General features: G+C 60.3%; 2 protein-coding genes across 5 annotated transcripts; both read left to right on the top strand.

Moving 5' to 3' along the window:
* The first annotated feature begins 10434 nt into the window (after positions 1-10434).
* On the top strand, positions 10435-11912 carry LY6D (lymphocyte antigen 6 family member D). The gene is made up of 3 exons (XM_061171930.1): positions 10435-10486; positions 11278-11376; positions 11592-11912. The coding sequence occupies exons 1-3, from the start codon at positions 10435-10437 to the stop codon at positions 11825-11827; spliced, it is 387 nt and encodes a 128-aa protein (XP_061027913.1). The 3' UTR covers positions 11828-11912.
* Positions 11913-17339: 5427 nt separating this feature from the next.
* LYNX1 (Ly6/neurotoxin 1) lies at positions 17340-22911 on the top strand. Of its 4 annotated transcripts, XM_061171925.1 has the most exons (6): positions 17340-17409; positions 18325-18526; positions 18741-18842; positions 19047-19594; positions 21806-21840; positions 22330-22911. In XM_061171925.1, the coding sequence occupies exons 2-4, from the start codon at positions 18475-18477 to the stop codon at positions 19235-19237; spliced, it is 345 nt and encodes a 114-aa protein (XP_061027908.1). In that variant the 5' UTR covers positions 17340-17409; positions 18325-18474; the 3' UTR covers positions 19238-19594; positions 21806-21840; positions 22330-22911. The 4 variants fall into 4 exon arrangements, with proteins under 4 accessions (XP_061027908.1, XP_061027910.1, XP_061027909.1 ...); XM_061171927.1 differs by lacking the exon at positions 21806-21840 and having other exon boundaries at positions 22626-22911; XM_061171926.1 differs by lacking the exon at positions 21806-21840.

The following is a 22911-nucleotide window of genomic DNA, read 5'->3' as shown; positions in this document are numbered from 1 at the left end:
GCCCCTGCTGGGTGCCAGGTCCAAGGCATGAGTCCATCTTCTCAGTCAATCCTCCAACAGCCCTGGCCTAATATCCCATTTCTCAGGCCAGGAAGCTGGAGCTCAGAGCCTTCCAGGGGAGACGTGCCCACAGTGGGCGGTGTCACCAGCACCTGCTGTGTCTTCTCAGTAGTAACTCAGAAACGGGTTAGTCACTGCTACCACTGTTACCAAACGGAACTCAGGTCTGCTCACCTGACGCGCAGCAAAGCCAGTCTACTCACACTGGCTTGTGATGAAGGAAAGTACAGCATTTATTTGCAGGGTGCCAGGCAAGGAGAGTGGGCAGCTCGTGCTCAAAAGCCCTGAACTCCCCAAAGGCTTTCAGGGAAGGGATTTTAAAGGCAACATTAGGGATGAGGGTTGCAGGGGGGGTGATCATCTCGTGGACATTTCTCCATTGGTTGGTGGTGAAGTACCTAACTGGGGGATTTTCTGGAACCTTGACTTTCTGGTTCCAGCTCATCTGGGGTCTAGTGCTTGTGGTCAGCATGTAGCCACCATCCTCCACTGGGTGGGGGCCTTAGTTTCCATAGAACAGCTCAGAGATATGCATCAGATTGTCATCTGTGTCCCTTCCAGAAGAACAAGGAGTCCTGTGACTCTGTCGTCCTAATCATTAGCTGCTGGAGTCTGCTCTTTGGAACTCTAGGAAGGCCAACAAGAAGCGAGGACATGAAGGGGATTGTACCCGGGAGGGCCCCCCAAGGTCCTGCTGGGTTTCTCCAAGAATGCCCCTATTATGTTCTATCCTCAAAAACACAGCTCCCTATTTAAATAACTGAGCAGAGCAGTGACTAATCATCACGTTAATTGAAGAATCCACTGCTGGGGTAAGAGGTAAAGAAATGCCCCCATCCGGTGTCCGGCCTGACACTGCCCCAGCGGATATGTCCACAAATGTGGCCTCCTGGTAGGGGACTGCTGCCCACCTGGGCAAGTTGGCCTTTGCTCGAGGCCCCTCAAATGGTCACATTGGCCTGTGACACTCCTGGTCAGGGCACAGCTTCGATCCACCAGGAGCTGGCAGCTCTGTCCCTCTGCTTGGCCAAGGCCTTAGAGGGCAATGTCCTTCCTGCACTGGTGGCTCTGATGGCACCACCCTAAACATTGCTCCTAACTACGCCAACCCAAAAGTGACGTTTATTCAGCCTGCTGTCAACACCACTCATGAATGAATCCGTTTAACCCCAAACAACCACAGAAGTTGGCCCTCTTATTACCCACATTCTCCAGACAAGGACATTGAGGTGCCTTGAGATAGACCCTCTAGTCCTCTGGGTTCTGGGCCGGCTGCGAACAGGAGTCCCCTTCGGTCAGGCTCACAGGCTCCAGTGCGCTCTGCACAGGACAGGTTGGGGGAAGCAACTCACGCTGACCCAGCACCGCTGGGCTCTGAGCTGCCAACAGCGGCATCTCAGGAACCCTGCTTAGCGGCCCTGTTGTGCAGGTATGGAAGCCGAGCCAGTGTCCACGGGGGAAGCCGTCTTACCCGAGCGCCCTACTCACTCCCCAGGGGCCCCTGCCTCCCTGCTAGCACTTTCCCTTCCCCGTAGGGTTGTGAAGCTCTAAAGGCAACTGTGCAGCCTGCCCTGTGTCCTTCTAATCCCCTACCCACCATTTCCTAGGGCTTTGCAGTCCCAGAAGGGGACGGGGTGAGGACAGGGCCTGGCATTCCCTCTGGAGCCTGAAACCCGGAGCAGAGAAGTGCCCCCACATGTGTCAGAGGGAGGGGAAGACAGCCTGGGCGTGGAGAGTCACCGTGTCACTCCCTGACCCCAGGTGTCACGGGGGCGCCCGGTCTCCCCAGACTCACCTGCGCACACAGCGGAAGGCTCTTTGGGACACTCACACGTGAGATCCCGGAGCCCAGAGAGGGGCTGTGCCTGCAGTGCCCACGGCCCCAGGCGGCAGGACTTCCCCACGGGCTGGCTGGGTGGGTGTGCACGGAGCAGGCACCCATGGGCCCTGGCCCTCTCTCCACAGCCAGCCCCAGAGGCATCCTGGTCATGAAGTCCTGCGCCCCGACGTGCCCCAGCAGCACCGTGTCCTCGGACGGCCTGGCCCTCTCCGTCTCCTGCTGTCAGGGCAGCCAGCGCAACAGCAGCGCGGCCGTGGGTCTGATGGGCGGCCATGGGACCCTGGGGCTCAGCGCCTCGGCCAGCCTGCTGTGGGCGCTGCTCCAGGCAGCCCGGTGAGCCCACCCGCCATGGGCCGGCCCTGGCTCTCGCCTGACCCCTCTCAGCCTGGACTCAGGCTGCACGGGGTCCATCTGCAGCCCACGCATCCCCCCACAAACCCCAGCGCTGGCAGGAAGAGCCCTTGTCTCCCTGTCACTCCTCCCTGCTCCCCCCAGGCCACACCAGCCCCCCTCCCTCAGGGAGCCACCAATGCGGGAACACCCTCAGCCCTCTCCAGGGCTCCTGGGGTCCCCTGACCATCCGGGAGTGGGATGGGCACCTCGATTCTCCCCAGCACCCTCCATCCCACTTCAGGGGCTTCCCCTGGGGCTCCGAGAGGTCCTGCCTCCCAAGACCCCTGTGCTCCGTGGCCATCAGGTCCCTCCAGCCGCCTCCCGTGCAAGCAGAGGCAGATCTGAGGGTTGGGCTTTCCATGCGCCCCGCCGGCCACTCCCGTGCCCACACGGACACTCGTTCGTCCACCATTGGCCCCTCTTCCCCTCGCTCTCCCACCTTCCCGTCCACTGGTCAGCTAGAGCGTTCATGCATCACAGACCCAGGGGGCCTCCTTCCTGCCTGCCTCCGGGGCTCAGGGTGCTGAAATCGGGGAGGGACGGAGCCTCTGGGAGGCCACTGGCACCCCTGCCAGCCCCTGCCAGGTGAAGGCAGACCTTTCCCACGGTACCCTGGCTGCCCACTGCGGGGGGCATCGGGACTGGGAGGTGGCCCTACCTCCCCCAGAGGCGACCCCCCAGGATGTTGAGAGAGAAGGATTAAAGCTGCAGGGCTGCTCTGAGCTCAGTCTGAGATGTGGGGTCTGGTGAGTTTTCTAGTCCTCGGTCTTGGGGCTTGGACCCAAGGACCAAGGGCAGGTGGCACTTGGAGGGGCAGGTGGCACTTTATGAGGGGCGTCCTCAACAAGGCACATGCTCAGGTGGGGATGCAGCACTTTCCTCTTCTCTAAGAAGCCAACTTCTGTCCCGAACCCCCTTGGCCAGAGAGGCAGAAACATGCTTTCAGCAAATCCCAAGTTGGGGGCTGACACGGCACCCCCCGGGGAGCCCCTCGGAGTCTCAGTGTCCCCCAGCATGGGTGGTCAGCTCTGTGCCCACCCCTGCCCGTCCTACATCCCCGATCGGGGCACGCCAGGCGCCCGGAGCTCTGAGTCTCCTCCCAGGGCCCAAGGCCCCCAACTCTCCAGTTTTGCTCCTCCACACGTCTGCCCAGGGCCCTTCCTCAGGAGCCCGTCTACCTGCCCCAGAGGGAGGAAGGCCCTTCCTGTTCCCGCCAGCCACCTCTCTGGCCCCAGGGCCTGTGTGCCCGGCCACTGTTGGTCCCCTGCTCCTGTGACAGGGCGGTGGTGGCCGTTCCGTCAGGGAGCACAGCGGTCCCGAGAAGTACAGGGCAGCAGAGGTTTCAAGCCAGTGGGAGGGGCCTGCCCTCTTGTGGGACTTCTGCCCGCTGTCTGCACCTTGGGCTGTTTGGGGGACAAGATAGGCTGAGGGTGCCCTGCCTTGAAATAAGGGTGTCAGGATTCCCTCGGGGGCCCTCCCAGCCCCCAGCACAGCCAGGCCTAGAGGCCCAGGAAGAGGTGGTTATGGGGCACGTACGGGGCAGCCATCCCAGCAGCAAAGGTGGAGCCCAGGGTTGGACCACCCCACCCAGCCTTAGAAGCCTGGGGTTTCTTCTCTTAAGGAAAGTGGAAATTTCCTTTCTTGCCTCTCTTGTCTGACCAACCTTCCCTCTGGGGCAGGCCCCACCCCTACAAGTCCCAACGGAGAACCACGTTGGACGCCACATGACGACTCATGGCCGCCTCCTCCAAGAGCTTCTGTGTTCAGAAGTAGGGGTGGGGCAAGGGGGCTGTTTCCAGATGAAGACGCTCACTCTCCCTCACTACAGATTAGCAAACTGAGGCACGAAGAGCCTTCCGGACCCTTGCCTGGCCCCCCGGCTCCTGGTGGTGGAGTGGTGGTCTGCACCCAAGCCTGAGTTCTCTCCATGCCCACCTACAGGTGCCCCCCAGTCATTAAATCAACAGACACTCAGAGATCACGTGGGCACTGAGACACCACGGTGACACAGCAGACCTGGGGGCCGTAGCCCGCAAACCGACAAGCAAAGGTGGGCCCGCAAGTTGTGACGGGGGCTCGGGAGGAGGTCGGGTGCTGCAGGGCTCACTGGCCTCTCAGAGGGCGAGGTTGTGGCTGTGATCCTGACCACGGGCAGGCAGCCGGACGGCAGGTGCAAAGGCCCGGAGGTAGGGAAGGGCTGGAGGGACTTCAAGAGGACCCCTGGCAGGAAGCCTGAGGGTGGGGACCTGATGCGCCAGCAGAGCAGGGCTCGGGGGCAGCGGGGCAGGGAGGCTGGCTCTGACCCTGGAGCCCCTGCTGCTGCTGCTGATTTAGGGAGGAGCACTTGGGGGGCGCGGGGGTGGGGCCGTCCGTGGAAGGCTCAGGCTGCGACCTGTTATTTCTGAAATCCCTGAATAACAGGGGGTGGGGTGGGAGGGCAGGGAGGCAGCTGGAGCTCAGAGGGCTTGGCAGCAGGGGTGGCTCTGCAGTCTTCTGGGTTAGAAGCCCAGACCGCCAGCCAGCAGGGGTCCTGGAGCACCAGGCCCTCCGTGTGCCCTGGGCTTCGCAGTCAAGCTGCTTCCTCTGCTCTGGGCCCATCCCCGGGGCTCCTGGGCCTCTGTGAGTCACCTTCCCTCCAGCCAGGGGGGCCGCCCCTGCTCCCTTCTTACATAACGTCCCCAAGTTATGACGGCACAAACCCTCTGATCCCCTGAGCCCCTGGGATTGTAGTCATGAGCTCCTGGCAGGCCCAGATTGGGACCCACCTCCCTGCCTGGGGGCTGTCCCCACACCCAGAGTGGGCTGCAACAATATGCAAACCCCTGGACCGGGACTGGTGCCAGAGCCGGGTCCCTGAGGCCACCAAGCTGAGCAGAGAGCGTTGGAGCTGGGCTGTTCCAGACCCCAAGCTCAGCAGCCGCCTGAGGCCTGGAGGAGCAGACACCGGCCCCGTGAGGACACAGTGCCACTAGCTCCCAGGCCACGTGGCTGCTGCAGATGCCGCCCTGCGGGCTCCCGTTGCCCTGTGCCCGGGAACCGTGTCTGCAAAATGCAGGGTCTGCAGAGAGGCTGTCCACGTCTGAAATCGGGGTATCACTGCAGACTGAAGACTTCCCCGACACATAGTCCCAATTCCACAGTTTCATCAGCTGTTTCCAAAAAACCTTTTTTTAAAATTCTAGGTTGTCCTGGCCATGTTTTAGTGGGGCTTAAAGAGTGGCAGCACCCAAAAAGGGGTCATTTCCTGTTCCCAAGGGGCAGGGGACAAAGTGACAGGGGTGGAGGTTTGCCAAGGAAAGGAATTTACACTGCCTTGTGTAAGAGGTACTAGTGCCAAAGACGGACAGACACGGAGCACATGATTTATATTAGATATTTATTCCCCTCTTAAGGGTTAGGATCAGTGATGTCCTCCCAAAGCCCCCTTCTCCTCCCCAGTTAACATAATCTTAAATAAAAACGGAGTGTCTGCATGTCAGGTGTTGCAAGTTCCAGAGCTGCCTGCCAACCACCTGCAGACCTAAGGCTCGCCGAGCCCCACCAGGTTTCACTCTGTGGTCTTTGAGAATTACTGTTTTCTCTTGTCAGGGGTAAGTGTGTGTGTAAATGAGAAAGGGAAGAGGAGAGAGGAGATAGAGAAACATCATTGTAATTATTTCCTAGAGGACGTGTAAGTGGAATGAGTAGATGGGTAGATGGTGGATGGATGAATGGATGGATGGACAGATGGATAGATTGATAGACGGATGGAAGATGGATGAATGCATGGATAAGAGGATGGGTGGATACATGGATGGATAGGTAGATGAGTGGCTAGACAGATGGGGAGGCTGGATGGATGGATAATGGATGGGTGGATGGACACATGGATGGATAGGTGGACGGATGCATGCATGCATGATGGATAGATGGGTGGATGGGTGGGTAGGTGTTGGGAGCAAGTGAGGGCAGAGAAGTGAGGGTGGAAAGTGAGAAGGGCCCCGAGGTCACTACCCCAGAACCTATACCCATGCCTTCATGGAAGGACGCAGCTCACACCTGAGGGCTTTGCCCTCATCACCCAGATCCCCAAGTCCCAGTGTCCTCTCAGGGACACAGCCAGAGAAGCTGACAGTCAGGGCCCATGTGGGGCTCCGTGGAGAGGTGCCCAGTGCTGGTCCTCGGAGCTGCTGTGAGCAGGGGTCCTGTGAGGCCTCTCTCAGGGGGGTTGGTCTCTCTTGGCCCTAGGGCTCCTGCCCAGCCACTCCTGGCAACAGGCTGTGCTTCAAGGCAGGGAAGGGCTGCCCATGTGGCTACTCCCTGGATTTTCGGTCTGGCAGAGCAGGAAAGAAGGGCCCCGCATGTATGAGAGGCCAGAGCAGAGGGGCAGAGCTGGCCTTGGACCCCAGCCCCCAGCCCAGCCCAAGGATATTAACTGCATCCAGAAGCCTCGCCCAGCGATGGGGAGAAGGTGTCTCTGGAGAAGGGCAGCTGGTGGCCAGGGTCCCATGATCTAGGATGGATGGGGCCACGTCAGGCCCTGGGCAGTTGGTGAGAGAGACCCACATCTAGGCCTGCGGCCCTGGGTGTAAAGGCAACTCTCCTGCACCAGGAGGGAGGAGTGGAGAGGCCTGGGTGAGGGTTAGAGCCCCAGGCTGGGGGACCAGGCCCAGCTCTGGCTCCCACTCACTGACTGGGTGACCCTGGGCAAGGCCCTACCCTCCGTATGTCAGCTGAGGCCCCGTATGCATGCATGTGTGTGACTTACAGGAACAGAGCAGGCCCAAGGGAGACCCTGCATCACTCCGCTGCCTGACTCAGGGGAAGTCACCTCACTCCAGCTGGGGAAGAAGAGAGAGACAGAAAGGGAGCATGACCCCCAAGGCCATGCACGGCCCCTGAGCCAGACCCTGGCTCCCTTGCCGGGATGCCCTTCCCCACTCCACCCCGGGGAGAGCCCCCCTGGGTCCCTCGGCCTCCCTGATCATCATGCTCACGTCGGGTACACACACAGCATCACATGTCCACCCCCTCGACATCTCCCCAGCTAGTCGGGGGGCCCTGAAGCCTGGACCCTGTCTCTCCTCGCTCAGTCTCTGTTACACCCTCTGTGCCTGGCACGAGCTGAGTCCTTCTAAAACTCTGTTGAAGGAATGAAGGAGGGGATGAATGGGGCGCCTTGAGGTGGAGGGAAGTTTGGGGGTGTAGCTGGGGCCGGGGCTGCCCTTATGGTGACCTGAGCTGAAGAAGCCTGTCCCGGCCTGAGGTTTGGAGGCGCCCGCCCTCAGCCCGGGGCAGGCCTGGGGGCCTTTTGGAAGGCCTGGGGTGGCTGCTGTGCCACGCTGAGCCAGGCGCTTCCCTCTCTGGGCCATACTCCTGCTCTGCGTAACCCCAGTGGCCCTGGCCCCTCTCCCATGCCCAGGCTGAGACCAGCGGGAGAGGGCAGGAAGGCAAGGTGCAGGGAGAGGGCCCGGGCAGGAGAACCTCAGCTGCAGGCAGAGGCCTGGGCTTGTCTTGGCGTCTGGCTTCCTGGCCAGCTGAGTTCAGGGAGCAGGCAGGGCTAGGGGGTGGGTGTAGTGGGTAGTATTCCCTCCAAGGCCTCTCCTGGGCGTCACGCCTGCTGGTACAGTCAGGTCTAGGGACCCAGGCTGATAGGAGGGCTCGGGTTCTGGAAAGCAGCTGCTCTCTCCAGCATGTGAGGGGGGAGGGAAGGAGGGGTCAGTGGTGACAGAAACAAGTGCCAGTTTCTGCCCCACTCCCGGATGACCTGGTGCCAGCCCGGTCCTCTCTGGCCCTTATTTCCTCACCAGTGAAAGGGGTTGGTAGGGGACGAGTTTCAGGGCTCCTCTGTCCCCTGAACCCGGCCTCTAAGACCGTGGTGGCCAGAGCACTGCCTGCAGGAAGCCCTCCCCGACTGCACCGTCCTGATAACTCCCAGTTCTCTGAGAGCTCCTGTCATTGGAATCACCCACTTTCTCCCACAAGTAAAGTGTATCTGGGGTTGATGTTTCTGCTAGGACGCCCCAGGAGAGGCAGCTCGCATCCTCGTGGGCAGCCCTGCCGGGGCAAAGGCCTCCTTCCCACAGAACAGGACCAGCTGCCGCCTCTGCTCCAGTGTCTAGCCCTGCCACCAGGGCACACAGTCACATAAAAGCCTGAGGTACCTCATGGAGGTGGATCGGGGGTACAGGGCCCCCTCCAGCTCCACATGCGGGGAGCCCGCTGCCCAGAGCCCTCACGCCCAGACCTCCACTCCCAGTCGGCCCGACATCCCTGGATCCCGCAGCGCCACCGGGCCCGACAGGAAACCTAATCCCCCAAACCTGTTTTTCCAGCAGCTTCCATGACCCTTGGCCCAAGTAGTCACCACTCCCCACCTGCCATCCGCCACCCCTTGCCAGTTACCACCCTGTCACTGAGCCCTGTGCCCTGCTTCCCAGGGCCTCCTGGGCATCCTCCCTCCCACTCCGAGGGAGACCTCGGAGCTCAGGGTGACTTTCTCTCTCTGGATCAGGGCCCAGGGACCCCCACGTCACCTGCCTTGTCAATCCAGACCCCAGCTGCCTTAAACAAGCCCCAGGGACCAGCCAGCAGGACAGGCAGCCTTCGCAGGCTCAGGAGGCTGATGGGAGGCTGCCTCGGGGGCTCCTGCCTGCCCCCTCCCTGTGCCCCCCAGGATCCTGGAAGGCACCGCAACACCACCCCTCCACCATCGTGCAGGTCGTGCAGGTCCAGTGACTGCTTCAGAGTGGGCACACCTCTTTGGACCCCCAGCATCATGATATGCACCCCTGACTCGGCAGGGAGGAGGTGAGGCCCAGCTCACGAGCCAGCTTGCCCGGGGGCCTGCCAGGAGGAAAGGCCAGGGGTCTGGAGCCCAGACCTGACCGGCCTGAGCCTCTGCTCCAAAGAGCCTTAGGCTGGCCCGGATCCCCACAGCAGGCGCTGCCCCACCAGACCCTCAGGGGCGTGTCCACCGGCAGGTTCGGCTGCTGGCGGCGGCCCAGGGCAGACCTCCATAGGTGCCCCGGCCCCACTCAGCGTCATCACAGCCTGCCTCTGCGGGTCCCACCCACATCTCCCAGCAGCGTTTGCCGGGCACATCGGAGAAGTAGTGGGGTCCCAGGGCCAGCAAGCAGACAGGGAAACCTGCGGGGAGAGGGGCAAGGGAAGGGGGAGCCTATGCGCAGAGGCCCGAGTCCCTCCTGTGAGCACTGCCAGAGGGGGAAGGTGGGGCGGGATCTGCCCGGCACCCCCCAGCCGAACCCCGCACCAGGCGGGACCCTAGGCCTGGCCTGGAAGAGCACACTGCCTTTCAGGACCAAAGCAGACACAGAGAGCAATTGTCACAAAGCAGGATGCGGGCAGCTGCTGGAGGAGGGCCGGGCTGGAGCATGGCGGAGGGAGCACTTGGTGAGGAGGGGTCCTGGGGCCTGGAAAGATGGGAGGCAGGGGTGGTGGAGACGATGGGGGGTTGAGTCTTTGCCTCCACACCACCCCCTCCCCAGCAGTCCAGCCCCTGCCCCTCCTCCGAAGCCCCAGGTCCCCCTGGACTTCACATCCCTCACCCAGTCGGTGCTCACCTCTCCGCAGGCACATCTGGCATCCACGTCCCTGCCCCGAGGGCTTCTCTTTCCCCTTCTCCCCCAGGTCCAGACATCTTACTGAACACTTCACTTCCCCAGGGTCTTTTCCCCAGGACCCCTGAGGGTCAACCTAGCAACCCAGAGCCCCCGGGAGCCCAAGAATGCAGGGCCTGAGCCTCCCTCCTGCACCACGCCCCTCGGCCCCAGCACAGCGCTGGGCACCCCCAGGGCACCCACACAGGCTTGGGACTCTGTGACCCTATCTGAGGGTGGAAGTCAGAGACAAAGTGGAAGGTCAAAGACAAAGTGACCAGAGCTGGGCAGAGGAGAGAGAGAGGAGGCGGGCTGCAGAGCCAGCTGAGGCCTTTGTCCACAGCCCAGAGAGGGGCAGGCGGCGGGGGTGGGGGTGGAGCGGGGGCAGGGATCCCTCCAGCTGGCAGGGCAGAGGTGTGCCTCGCTGGAGGGCGTGGGCCAGGCAGGGAGGGGCCGCTCCCCGCTCCTCCCTCCCACCAGCACCTGTCCCAGCTATAAGACCTCCGGAGAGGAGGGGCTCCCACTGCTCCCGGAACGCCCGAGATGAAGACAGCCCTGCTGTTCCTTGTTGCCCTGGCTGTGGCTTCTGGGCCAGGTGAGGGGCTGGCTGGGGGCTGGGGGCAGTGGGGAGCCGGACCCTGGAAGCCTGGAGTTGCTCACCTCTAGGCACAGAGAACCTCGGCGTTGTGAACCCTAGAACAAAGTGAACCCCGCATCTTAACTTTGTGGGATCACAGACTTAACAATATTTCAGAATCAGAGAATGAACCCCGAGAATCAGACATTCTGAGAGGGAGCGATGCTGGGAGTTGTCTTGAGATGCCTCTCCTGGGGAAAGACAGATACCCAGGGTTCAGCCCCTGATCCCCCTCTCCAGGGCCCAGGGCCCTCCTGGGTCACCCTTCACCCTCCCTCCCGCAGGCTCAGCATGGCCAACCTGACAGCCTCCGGGACCCCAACACAGCCTCAGGTCCTCACCGTGGGCTGCCCACCAGGAGACAGCCCCCAGGGTGGGGATGCAGCCAGGTCCTGTGAGCCACTGTCAGCAAATTCCAGAGCCTCTGATGCCCCTGGGGAAGGGTCTTCAGTGCACCACATACTGGCCACCTCCTCACTGGTCCTGTAGGGATGCCCGCCACTGGACAGCTCCTCCGGGTGGGGTGCCAGGGCCCCAGCAGACAGGGACTGTCACCTCCTGCCTCCTGAGGCTGTGTGCAAGACCTGAACCCTGGCGGGGCCCAGGGGCCTCAGAGGGGACTGGCCTAGGGCAGGGGTGGCAGAGGGCTCTGTCCAGGAGGAGTCTTTTCCGGCAGTACAGCCAGGCCTCCCTGTCTCCCTGGGAGGTCTCCCTGGGGCCCGCTGAAGCCCCTGCCCCCTCGCCCCCAGCCCAGGCTCTCCGCTGTCACACGTGCACAAGCTCCACCGACTGCGAGGGGCCGCAGACCTGCTCAGTCAATGCAAACTTCTGCAGGACCGTGACCACGGGTGAGCGAGCCGCGGCAGGGGAGAGGGGCCCCTGCAGGACACTCCAGGGCTCTGTCCCGGTGTCCCAGGGCTTGGGCGATCATCCCTGGGGAGGATGGTGGGAGTGATCTCGGTGACCGTCCGGTCACGGTGGCGATGGAAGCTGGGAACTGGTACTTGGGAGGCCCTGGGGGTCGGAGGTGCTGCCTGGCCTGACCTCGCCCACCCGTCCCCAGTGGAGCCCCTATCTGGGAACCTGGTGGTGAAGGACTGCGCGGTGTCGTGCACGCCCACGCACAGCCTGCAGGGCCAAGTCAGCAGGGGGTCCTCGGCCACCCTGTGCTGCCAGGGCGACCTGTGCAACGAGAATCTGGAGAGCGCTGCGCCCGCCCGCGCCCTGCTCACCAGCGCCCCCCTCGGCCTGGCGCTGGCCCTGGGCCTCCTCGCCCTCACCTGGGCCCCCAGCCTGTGACCCTCGGGACCGGGGCCCCACCCCCTCCTCTCCCTGGCCAGGATGGGGGCTCCCCTGGACGGTCTAGGGCAGGGCGGCGGTGCGGCACGAAGAGCTGCTGGCTTGGAGCCGCCCCTCCCCCAGCACAAGAGGACGCCCCTCCCTGAGCAGCGGGGGGAGGAGGGGGGACAGGAGGCATTCGGCTCCCTTCAGGCCTCATGTTCATTCTGTTTGGTTTCCGTTTATTTTTCTACCCAAAGCCCTGCACAGGAATAAATGGTTGCAAACCAGTGTGGTCGTGTCTGTGCTGGTTCCGGGAGTAGAGGGGGTGGGGAGGAGCCATCCACACACACAGGCCCCCAAGTCCCCGGGTTTGTCACCCAGGGCCAGTCTTGGCAGCGTGCATGATGCCTGGAGGGCCACCGTCACCCTTCACCCCTGGAGGGGACACGACCCTCCCCAGGCACCTCCTCTGCAGCCCCAGACAAGGAGGGCCCTCCTCGGGGAGGCCTGAGTGGGCGCGCCGGCAGAAGCGTGTCAGTGGAGCAGTGATGGCGAGGCCATAGCTCCTCACCAGGCAGCCACCAGCCTGCCTGAGACCACGCGGTGGAGCCCCTCCCTGCAGGGCCGCCCCGCCCACCCTGCCAGCCCTTCCCCCACCCCTCACGGCCAAGCCCCGCCTGCCCAGGCTCGCCCGGGTCCCACCTTGTCCTACCAGGTGACCTTGAGCAACACCCTCTGCCCGCGGCAGGTCTCTCCCGCTCCGCGCTCCCGTGGGCTGCGATCCGACCGTAGCTCCTGCTGCGGCGGGAATATTCCGAGGACCAGCGCGCCCCCCCCCCCGGTGGCCACCGGAGAGCCGGGCCTTGGGAGGAGCTGCCAAGGGGGGATGGATGCCTCTCCCCTCCCTCAGAGCCCACTCTGTGCCCTCGGCACCCGGCGCCCGGGGCAGGGAGTGGGAAGGCCGGGTCAGACGCGCGGGCCACTGAGGTCGGACAGAGGGGCGGGGACGCACAGGGCGCGGACCATCCCGAGTCCTCGGGATATCCCACAGCAGGCCGGCTGTGCGGCTGGGATTGGAATCAAGAGGTGGGGGGCAGGGACATCCGCCTCCGGAGAGAGGAGGGTGCTCTGAGCTGGGCCAGCTGGAGCCAGGGAGGAAAGTGCCTCCTCGTGCCAAACTCCGGAGAAGACCCCTCACCCCCACCTGGAAGCCAGGGGTGCAGTCAGCAAACTTCCGGGGGCAGGAGGAGGAGGAGGCAGCCACACGGGGTCAGGGAAGGCTCCGCAGAGCGGCCATCCCTAAAGGGACAACCGAGGCCACCTGGGCCCCGGGTTAGAAATCCCCACCAGGTGGAAGAAGTTAACTGCATGGTGACCAGGCTGTAGCCATGACATAAGCTGCCACAATTCTGAGAACTGGCCTCAAAGAAATGGGAACAAACCAACCCTGGAACTGAAGATTAACTGTACTTAAAACAATCAAGATGACTGCTGATCAAACCACTGATGACCAATTTCAAGATGACTGTCAGAGCTGCCTGTGCTGTTTCTGCATGGAGCCCCCTCCCTCTGTCTATAAAAGCTCTAGCCCACTGATTTTTTTGGGGGTGGGGGGGCGTCGGCCTTTGGACAGGAGTTCCCCTCGCCCTGGTTGCTGGCCTCGGAAATAAACCAAACTTTCCTTTTCACCAACCTGGCCTCTTTATTGGCTTTTGAGCGGCAAGCAGGCAGACCCCACTTTTGGTAACAATGTCATTCATAATGTTCCCTTATTATCTTTGTGATGCTGCTCTGGCCTTTCATAAGGCTCCCGTTGTCATTCCTGATATTAGTGATCTGTCTTGTCTCTTTTCCTTCTGAGCAGTATGGCTAGGGGGTTAAAAATTGTATTGATATTCTCAAAGATCAGCTTTTGGGTTAATTGATTTTCTCTTACTGATTTTCTTCTTCTATTTCCTTGATTTTTTTGCTCTTATTTTTATCATTTCCTTTATTTTGCTTACTTGGGGTTTGATTTACTCTTGTTCTAGTTTCTGAAGGTGGGATCATAGGCCATTGTGTCGAGAACTTTATTTTTTCTCATATAAGCGTTAGTGCCAAAATTTTCCTTCTAAACACTGCGTTAGCTGCATGCACTAACTTTGATATATTGTGTTTTCATTTTCATTCAGTTGGAAATACTTTCTAATCTCCTTTAAAATTTTTCCTTTAGCCCACCGGTTATTTAGAAATGTGTTGCCCAGTTTCTAAACATTTGGTGATCTTATTTTTCTGTTCTTGATTTCTTGATTTAATTCCACTGTAGCCCAATAAAATAATTTGTAGGATTTCAATCCCTGTAAATTTGTTGAGATTTATTTTATGGCCCACAATAGGTCTATCTTGATCAATATTCTGTGTGTCCTTGAAAAGAACGGGCTCTCCTTCTGTACTTATCAAGTAGGTCACATGGGCTGGTAGTGTTGTTCAAGTCTCCTTTATCGTTATTCATTTTCTGTTGACTTCTATGAGCTCTTAAGAAAGGAGTGTTGGGCTTCCCTGGTGGCGCAGTGGTTAAGAATCCACCTGCCAATGCAGGGGACATGGGTTTGAGCCCTGGTCCGGGAAGATCCCACATGCCGCGGAGCAACTAAGCCCATGCACCGCAACTACTGAGCCTGCGTGCCTAGAGCCCGTGCTCCGCAACAAGAGAAGCCACTGCAATGAGAAGCCTGCGCACTGCAATGAAGAGTAGCCCCCGGCTCACCACAACTAGAGAAAGCCCACGTGCAGCAACGAAGACCCAATGCAGCCAAAAAAAAAAAAAAATTCTCTAAGAAAGGAGTGTTGAAATCTCTGGCTGGAATCATGAATTTTCATTTTCCTCCTTTTTGTTCTATCAGGTTTTTTGGCTTTGTGTGTTTTGAAACTCAGTTGTTAGGTGCATAAACATTTAGGATTGCTATGTCCCCTTAATGAACCGACCCTTTTATCATTATGTAACGTCCTTCTTTATTCCTGGCTATATCTTTTGCTCTAAAATCCACTTTGTCTGATATGAGTGTGGTCACTCCTGCTTTCTTTTAATTACTGTGAGCCTGGTGTCTCTTCCTCCGTGCTTTGCCTTTTAACCTGCATGTGATCTTACATGTACAGTGGACTTCTTGAGGGTAGCAGAGACATGACTCTTTCTCTTTTTATTTAATCTGACAACCTCTGCTTCCTAGTTGGGATGTTTGGACCATTCAGTGTGATTAGAGGTGTCATGGTTTTAACTCTCTCATCCTGCCTTCTGTCTTCCCTCTGTCCCACCTGTTCTTTTTCCTTTCCCCTCTTTTTCTGCCTTCTTGTCAATGACCAGATTACTCTCTGTGATTCCATTTTATCTCCTTTGTTATTTTATTAAGTAGAGCTCTTTGATTTTTCTTTTCTTGCTCTTTCTTTACTTTTTTTTTTTTTATTTCTAGAAAAGAATTCTTTTTGCCTTTGCATGTCTGAAAGCATCTTTATTTCCCCTTCACTTTTCAGAGATGTTTTTGGGGGGCATATAATTCCAAGTTGTTTGTTTTGTTTTTGTGTTTTGGTATTTCAAATATTGCTTCACTGTGTTGGCTTGTACTGTTTCTGACAAGAAATCTGCTGGCATCCTTCTCTTCTTGTGCATCACACAATGTCTGCTTTTAGTGGTTTCTCTTATCACTGGTTTTAAGCAATTGATCACGATGTGCTTTGGTATAGTTTTCTTCAATTTCTTGTGCTTGAGGTTCATTGAATTTCTGGGTTCCATGAGTTTATAGTTTCCCTGAGGGGAATTCAGGATAGAGGAAAACAGGATACTCGCCCTAGATAGCTAAGATGCACATCAAAGGAATAATTTCAATGAGCCCAGACTCTTGCATCTTCCCGAACAGAGAAAAGCACTAAAATCATTAACTTACGGTGTCTGCTTTTTGTGACTAGCAGTGATCTTTTGATGTTTGAGTACATTTGTTTGTTTGTTTGTTTTTTCCCAGCAAGAACTCCTGTATGTCCCGGCTCCTCCCTTACCTCTTTGGACCAGTTCCTCAGAGCTGAGAGGCTCTCTCCTGGGCTATAGTTCTCAGTAGGGTCCCCAAATAAAATATTAACTCAAGACTTTTAGGTTGTGTGGGTTTGTATTTTTTTCAGTTGATACAAGGTTTCTCCTCCAGCCCTCTGTGAGCTCTGGGAACTCTTGTGCCTGCTCCTTCCACATCTTGGGGTTGGTTCCTCAAATGTGTGCACTGATGGGCCCTCAGCTGAAGACACAGGCACCCTCTGCTGACCTCCCCAGCCCTGTGGGTTGGAGAGGGGACAGCTCTCTCCTCTCTGCCCTGTGAGATCCAGCTGCTTTGGCTTCCCTGAACTCTCGTCTCCTCAATCAGAGAGTCCTGGGCTCTGTCTGGGTTTCCCCTCCCTGCGCTGTGGCCTGCAGCTCCTTTGTCTCCCCCACCTCCAGGGTCACGGCCCCTGCTGCCTGCTGTGCGACCTCCGAGAACCATGGCTTCATTTATTTTGTCCCATTTTTCAGTTGTTTAAAGGCAAGCGTAAAATCCAGTTGCTGTTAATTCATCATGATCTGATGCTGAAGCCCACAGCATACTTGGGTTTTGACCCACGTGTTTATTTTATGCCCCATTAGAGTGTGAGCTTCATGACCGTGAGAATATTTGGGAACGTTTGCCCGTTTTATCCCCAACTCCCGGCACCCTGTGGCATCTCAGGGACTATTTGGCAAATAGGGTGACCAACCATCCCAGTGCGTCCAGGGAGAGTGCCAACTTCGCTCTGGAGGCTCAGGGCCTAGGGTCCCCAAAGTGGTTCAACTCTTTTAAAGAAAAATAAAACTGAGGGTCAAAGAAAATGTTGCATTTTTTTCCTCACATTAGAAAAAAAAAAATTTAGGGCGCATGAAAATCTTAAATTTTGCCTTAAACATTATTATTACCGTGGAAGGGGGTCCATGAAACAATGGGCTCCTTTCAAGTCTTGCTTTTACGCTTTGTTAGGAGGGACCTGGTGTGGGGACCGAGGCCCAGAGATGCTAGGTAACTTGCCGAGGTCACACAGCAGGTAAAGCGGGGCCACGTGGGGACCCAGAAGCTGGATCCAGAAGTCAGCGCCTGCCCCCCCCCCCCGCCCCGGCACCCGCTGCAGCTCCGCTAACATCCCTGTACAACTGGGCTAAAGGAAGAAGGGGCGCGGGCTGCTGCTGGGGTGCGGGGCTGACTAGCAACACGGGGGTGAGTGGGCGAAGGGCGGCGGGCGGAAGCAGGGAGAGGGAGGGAGGGGCAGAAGACCCCGTCCCCGTGGAGATGGCCCGTGCCCCACCCCGAGGTGCGCGTGCGTCTGAGGGTAGCGCGGGGGTCCCTGCGTGGGGCCTAGGTCTGGGCGCGGTTGGCTCTCCGCGGGGGGCGCTGGATCCCAGCCCCCGCGGGAAGGACGAACTCGCGGGCGGGGCGGGGCGGGGCGGGGCGGGGCGGGGCCTGCGGTGAGGTCACGTGCGATGGGCGGCTCTGCCGCGGGGCGGCGGCGCGGCGTGGTCAGGGCGGGGCTCACGGACTGACGCATTGTCAGACCCGGGCTCGCAGGGCCGGCGAGGGGTGAGTTGTAGGCGCAACGGGGGCTCATTGTGGTGAAGGTCATGGTTGAGGTCACCCCGACAGCCCTCCGAACTTGGGACCGCAGTCTTGGGGGCGGGGCTCTCCGGGAGGGGGCGGGAAGAGCTGGAGCCGCCGGCCCGGCCTTGCTCAGACCTTCGACATCCCAAGGTGCACGCCCGGAAAATGGGTCATGGAAGATGGATTTGTTGTTCTCGGGAAGGGGAGGGTCTAATTTAGTTCCCCGAGGCGGGGACCCGGGGCTGGACTATCCGCGCGGGGAGGGGAGTCGTACTCCAGACACCCCCCAGACCCTTTCCGAGAGAGTGGGCATCTCCGCTCCAAACAGCAGATCCAGACTGGGAAGTTCTTGTCTTGCCCAAGTGCCCTCCTGGAGTGCATTCAAAGCGCATTCCCCCACAGGCTGGACAGAGCCCCGAAGCCTTCCGCTGCTGGTAGCTCTGCAGTACTGACTCAAAACCCCAGGCAGGGCTCTGGAGGTCTTCCGGGAGAGGGGCCCCTAGCTGGGCCCTGAAAGTGTCAGGAAGTGGGGGGGCCCACGTGGGGACACGCCAGGGGCAAAGGGTAGGGGGAGCAGTGAGGATAGACCCACCCCCGGGGCCCCAGGGCCCTGGGTGGGAGAGGGCTGGGTGCCAAGCTCCTGGGCCCCTGCATCAACCATCCCCGGTAGACTGTGGGTTTGGCCTGGCATTCAAGGCCCCTCCAGCCTTCTGGCCTCCCCTTGGCCCCCCACCCCTGCGGGGGTGCCCCACCCCTGCTTCCTTCTCATCTCATTCGTGTCTCCTCCTCCAGGAAGTCTTCCCTGACTCCCAGGCTGAGTTGGGGGGCTCCTCTGCCCAAGCCTGTGGGTCCCTCAGGCCCTGCTGTGACCACTTGTCCTCATCCCCCTCTGTGCAGGGCTATAGCGCCTCCAGTCGACCGGGAGCTCCCAGAGGGCAGGGGGTTGTCCCACCCCCTCTGTGCGCTGCCCCAGCCCTGGCCTGAGTTGAATCGAAGACCAGCTGCTCTCCACTTCCCTGCTCCCACTCTGCCCTCTCACCTCCAGCCATGGCGCCCCTGCTCGCCCTGTTCCTGGTGGCCTTGGTGGGCCTACCTGTGGGTAAGATGGATGGAGAACAGAGGGATGGACAGACCCACCTTTGGGGGCAGGCAGGCTGGAGGGGGTGGGGGCAGAAATCCCAGTGACCGCCTCTCCTCCCAGCTGTTCTGACCTGGGGAAGCTGACGGGACCAGGGGGCTGATGGGCTGGAGGAGGGGGCCTCTCGCTGTTCTCTGACCCCCATCTCCCTCTGGCCCCGGCCCCCGGCCCCCAGCCCAGGCTCTGGACTGCCACGTGTGCGCCTACAATGGCGAGAACTGCTTCAACCCCGTGCGCTGCCCGGCGATGGTCACCTACTGCATGACCACGCGCACTTGTGAGTTGCTGGGATGCCCCTCACAGCCCTGCCTGGGGAGCACGGCGGCGGGTGGGGGAGTGTGAGGGAGGCTGAGGAGGGAGGCTCCCGCCTGCCCCAGGATCCTTTTTGGGAGCTCCTGGCTTAGGGGAACCTGGCCTAATGGCCCTGCATGCTGGGGTTGGCCCCCTCAGGGTCCTGGCCCACCTCCCCATCCCTCTGCAGACTACACCCCTACCAGGATGAAGGTGAGCAAGTCATGTGTGCCCAGCTGCTTTGAGACCGTGTACGACGGCTACTCCAAGCACGCGTCCACCACTTCCTGCTGCCAGTACGACCTCTGTAACGGCGCTGGCCTCGCGGCCCCTGCAACCCTGGCCCTTGTACTCCTGGCCACCCTCTGGGGTCTGCTCTAAAGCCCCGTTCCGCCCTCCACAGACTCACTCAAGGGCAAAGTGCTGAGCAGCACGGCCCCACCCTCTCCCCCTGCACCACCCCCCCTGCCTTCCCCAGACCCACCCAGCCGCATCCAGGAGTGTCTGCAAGAGGACTCTTGACCTCCCCCAGCCACCCTGGGGTCTGCTTCCAGGTCATGACCTGTTGTTTTCAGAAGGCCGATGTGGGACCACACCTCCCAAGGCATCTGGCTTTGATGGGGCAGCTCAGCCCCCTCCTCTGTCCAAGGATGGGGGTGTGGGCACGGTGTGCTGTTTATGGGGGATCTTCAGTTGGCCGGTGAACACTGATGTGAAGGGGACCTCTGCGTCTGCTCTGTAAGTGTGCTGGAGGGGGACGGGAGATTAGGGACCCAGGGGGTGGGGAACAGTCCTAGGAAGAAGGCTCTCCACGGCCCCAGGAGGGCTGCCCAGGGCAGGTGTGGCATGGCGGGCGGATCGGGGAAGCCCTGTGCCCACCCCCCGGTCGGCCGTCCCCTCGTGTCTAGGCAGCCCTTGGCAGGGGAGGAAGTGGCTCAGCCTAAAGAGGCCCCTGAGGCCCCTCCAGACCCGGTGCTGGGCCCCTGCGCAAGGCCTGAGCCTGGAGAGGCCAGGCTATATTTGGTCGAGCTTGAGAGCTGATCCCAGGACTATTTTGGGCCAGGAGGGAAGGGAGCAGAGCGGTGGCCACCCGAAGCCTGGCCTTCAGCCCTAAGCAGGCCCTGGCGAAGTGCGCCTCTTTACGGGGGAGGTGGGGGGGGCGCCGAGGATTCGCCGGGGCGGGGGCGGGGGCGGTGCATCCTTGAACCGGAGCGGGGCGCCCTCTGGTGGACGCTCGGGGCCGCGCCGGGCAGGGGTGGGCTCGGTCCGCCGGAGGGGAGGAGGAGGCAGGGTCCGGGGAAGGAGGGGAGGAGGAGTCGGGGAAGGGAGGGGGACTGGGGTCAGGAAAAGAGGGGAGGGGAGAGGGAGAGGGGAGGTCCGGGGGAGGAGGGGAGGACGGGTCGGGAAAGGAGGGTGCAAAGGGCCACGCTCCCTCCCAGCGCAGCCGGGATCCCCTCGCCCCTCGCAGCGGCTTGACTGCTATCCCGTCGGCAGCAGGATCCCGACTGAACGAGTGCCGGGTGCGCTGGCCTTGGCCCCAAAGGGTTTCGCGGACCCCTCGACCTCTGACTCTGCCCACGGGGAGGGCGGGAGCTCCGCTCCCGCTGGAGCGCTCCAGCCTCAGCTCAGGGAGTGGCTCTCAGGTGCCCCCAGTCAAGCTGGGCCTTGGGACCCCCAGAGACCCAAGAAAGGGCATCATTTAAAAGGCACCCACCCTAGGTGAGCCCCACCCTTGGCCAGCTTGGGGAAACCCGGGTCTGCCCAGCGTCTGCCCAGCGTCTGCTGTTCTGGATCCGGGTGGCCCGGGGAGCCGGGCCCTCCTTCCAGTGAGGCCAGTCAGGACGCGCAGCGTTGTGCCGGGGGTCACACAGCGCCTGAGGCCTCCTCAGCTGACCAGTGCCCCCAGCTCCAGTGTCCGGGGAGGGGCCAAGGAGCCCCTTCAGTTTGGCACGGCCCAAGTGTGCAGGATGGTGGCAGGTGCCCACGTGGGGGGTTGTCCCTGGAACTCAGAAGCCCTTGGCCCCTAAGCATGGCCCATGTCAGGGGGACCTGTGCTGGAAATTCCCTCTTGAGAGCTTCCCTCTGGGACCGCCAGACCTCAGGGGATCAGGTCGCCCTGGGGGAGCCCGGGTAGGAGGTCCTTAGGCAGGCCTGGGTCAGGCTTCCCAGAGGGCCAAGAAGCAGAAGAACCGAACCCCAGACAGCCGGCCAGGTGGCCCCTCCCCCTGATGCCCAGTGTGGTGTGAGCCCCTCCCTGGGGGAGGCTGGGGGGGAGCCAGACCCCACCCCCAGCTCCTCCACCCAAAGACTCCCAGGAGTGGTCCACCTCAGGGAAGTGACCACACTCCCTGCAGAATTGGCTGCAGGGCCACTGCAGCCCCAGATGCTTCCTGGGAGGGAGGGCAGCCGTGGGCAGACTGCCCTCCTGACTCAGCAGGTGAGGCCTGGGAAGCACTTTGTCCTGGGTCCGGTGGCTCCTCGGCTAGATCGGGTCCTCCCTCCCTCCCTCCTGTCCTGGCGGGGATGGAGTAGAGCCCTGCCTGGCCCCCTGTGGGCTCTGGGGTCACTGAGATCAGGGATCCAGCAGCTGGGTGTGCTTGGTGTTGGGGGAGCTTCTCACACCTGCCTCTCGCCTCCATCTGTCCAACCCTCCTCCACCCTGATCTGGTCCCATCCCAATACCCATGGCACCGCCCCCAGCACCGGGGACCATGCTGCCTATCCCACCTCCACAGACTGGGTTCTGCCTGGCCCGGCTGTGGTCGAAACTCAGCACAGACACACCTAAGGTGTTATGCTCACGCCCTGGCTGGGCCCCCTAGTGGGAAGTACGTGGCACTGCAAAATCAGGGGAACGCACGAGTAGGGCCCTTGGAAATCAAACAAGTCAACTTGTCCCAACTGACTGTCCATGAGGATAGTAACTAACATCTGCCCGTTTCCCTGCAGTCGTGGCTCTAAGCACTGCAAGACAACCCTGCAAGGTAGGAGCCGTTATCATGCCCCTTTCACAGATGAGGAAACTGAGGCACAGAGAGGTGAAGTAGTTGCCCAAGCCAGGTGGGACTTCTTGTCCCCCGCCCCCACTGCACCCCTGCCCCACCCTGCAGTCGCTTCTCCCATCAGCTGGGAGAGGAAGGGGAAGCTGAGAAGGTGGGTTTATAAATTTAAGAGGATTTTAGCATGTGAAATCATTATAACAGCTTAGGGTCAGAAAAGATGGAGAAAATCAGCACCAGGAGGTTTGAGAAGCCATGAAGGACAGAGTCAGGGCGTCCAGCCCGGTGTCTGGGTGCTGGGCCAGGGGTGGAATAGCACAGAGGAGGGCAGAGGGGCGCCAGGCACTCCGAGCTCGCCTGGCCCAGACCCCTTCCCCACCTGTGTCAGGATCGTGGGTCCCCAACGGAAACGAGAGCCCGCTCAGCAGGCGGAGAGGCCCAGGCTCTTTCTCACGGCTCTTCACGGCGTTTCAGATCTGGAAGCAGCCTGCCTGTCTCAGGAGCGGCTGCTTGACTGTGTGGTGGCACCTCCATGGACTCCTGTGCCGTCCATCTGCCTGGAACACAGCTGCGGCCCCGGTGCAGACGGACGTGCACAGGGGAGGCTGGACAGCTGCTTCTTACCTCCCTTTGTAACATCTTATTTGTGGTGATGAACGTGTATTTTCTTCATGATTCTAAACCTCTGAGAAAGGTAAAAAGAAAGTGAGAGGTCTCTTTCTTTTTCATCTCTCCCTCTCCCCCAAATTTTGTTGGATCCTATCCCTCAGGCTGATCTGGAGCTTGTCGTTCGCATCTCTGAGCCTCTGTTGTCTTGCTGATAAAATGGGGACAATAGCGCCCACCAGGCTGGGGCATAACTGCCCAGTCTGGGGCCTGGCACACAGAAGGCACCGGGTGGACAGATGGATGAACGGATGGACAGACGGACGGATGGTGCCCTTTCTGTCCACTTCCTGACCCTACCCAGCATGGGCATCGACTTCAGGCCGTGGCCCCGCTCCCTCACACGGCCTCCCAGAGAGGTCTCGTTTGCACCTGCTTGAGCTAGTGAAT

Source organism: Eubalaena glacialis, chromosome 17 (assembly GCF_028564815.1).
Source record: "Eubalaena glacialis isolate mEubGla1 chromosome 17, mEubGla1.1.hap2.+ XY, whole genome shotgun sequence".
Lineage (NCBI taxonomy): Eukaryota > Metazoa > Chordata > Mammalia > Artiodactyla > Balaenidae > Eubalaena > Eubalaena glacialis.
Note: the sequence above shows the minus strand (reverse complement) of the source record. Positions and strands in the feature narration are given on the sequence as shown.

Excerpts from the sequence above, each read along its gene's own strand:
- LYNX1 (XM_061171927.1), top strand. The coding sequence starts at position 18,475 with ATGGCGCCCCTGCTCGCCCTGTTCCTGGTGGCCTTGGTGGGCCTACCT. Across the intron at positions 18,527-18,740 it reads CTTGGTGGGCCTACCTGTGG|CCCAGGCTCTGGACTGCCAC; the intron begins GTAAGATGGATG and ends CCCGGCCCCCAG. Across the intron at positions 18,843-19,046 it reads CTGCATGACCACGCGCACTT|ACTACACCCCTACCAGGATG; the intron begins GTGAGTTGCTGG and ends ATCCCTCTGCAG.
- LY6D (XM_061171930.1), top strand. The coding sequence starts at position 10,435 with ATGAAGACAGCCCTGCTGTTCCTTGTTGCCCTGGCTGTGGCTTCTGGG. Across the intron at positions 10,487-11,277 it reads GGCTGTGGCTTCTGGGCCAG|CCCAGGCTCTCCGCTGTCAC; the intron begins GTGAGGGGCTGG and ends CCTCGCCCCCAG. Across the intron at positions 11,377-11,591 it reads CTGCAGGACCGTGACCACGG|TGGAGCCCCTATCTGGGAAC; the intron begins GTGAGCGAGCCG and ends ACCCGTCCCCAG.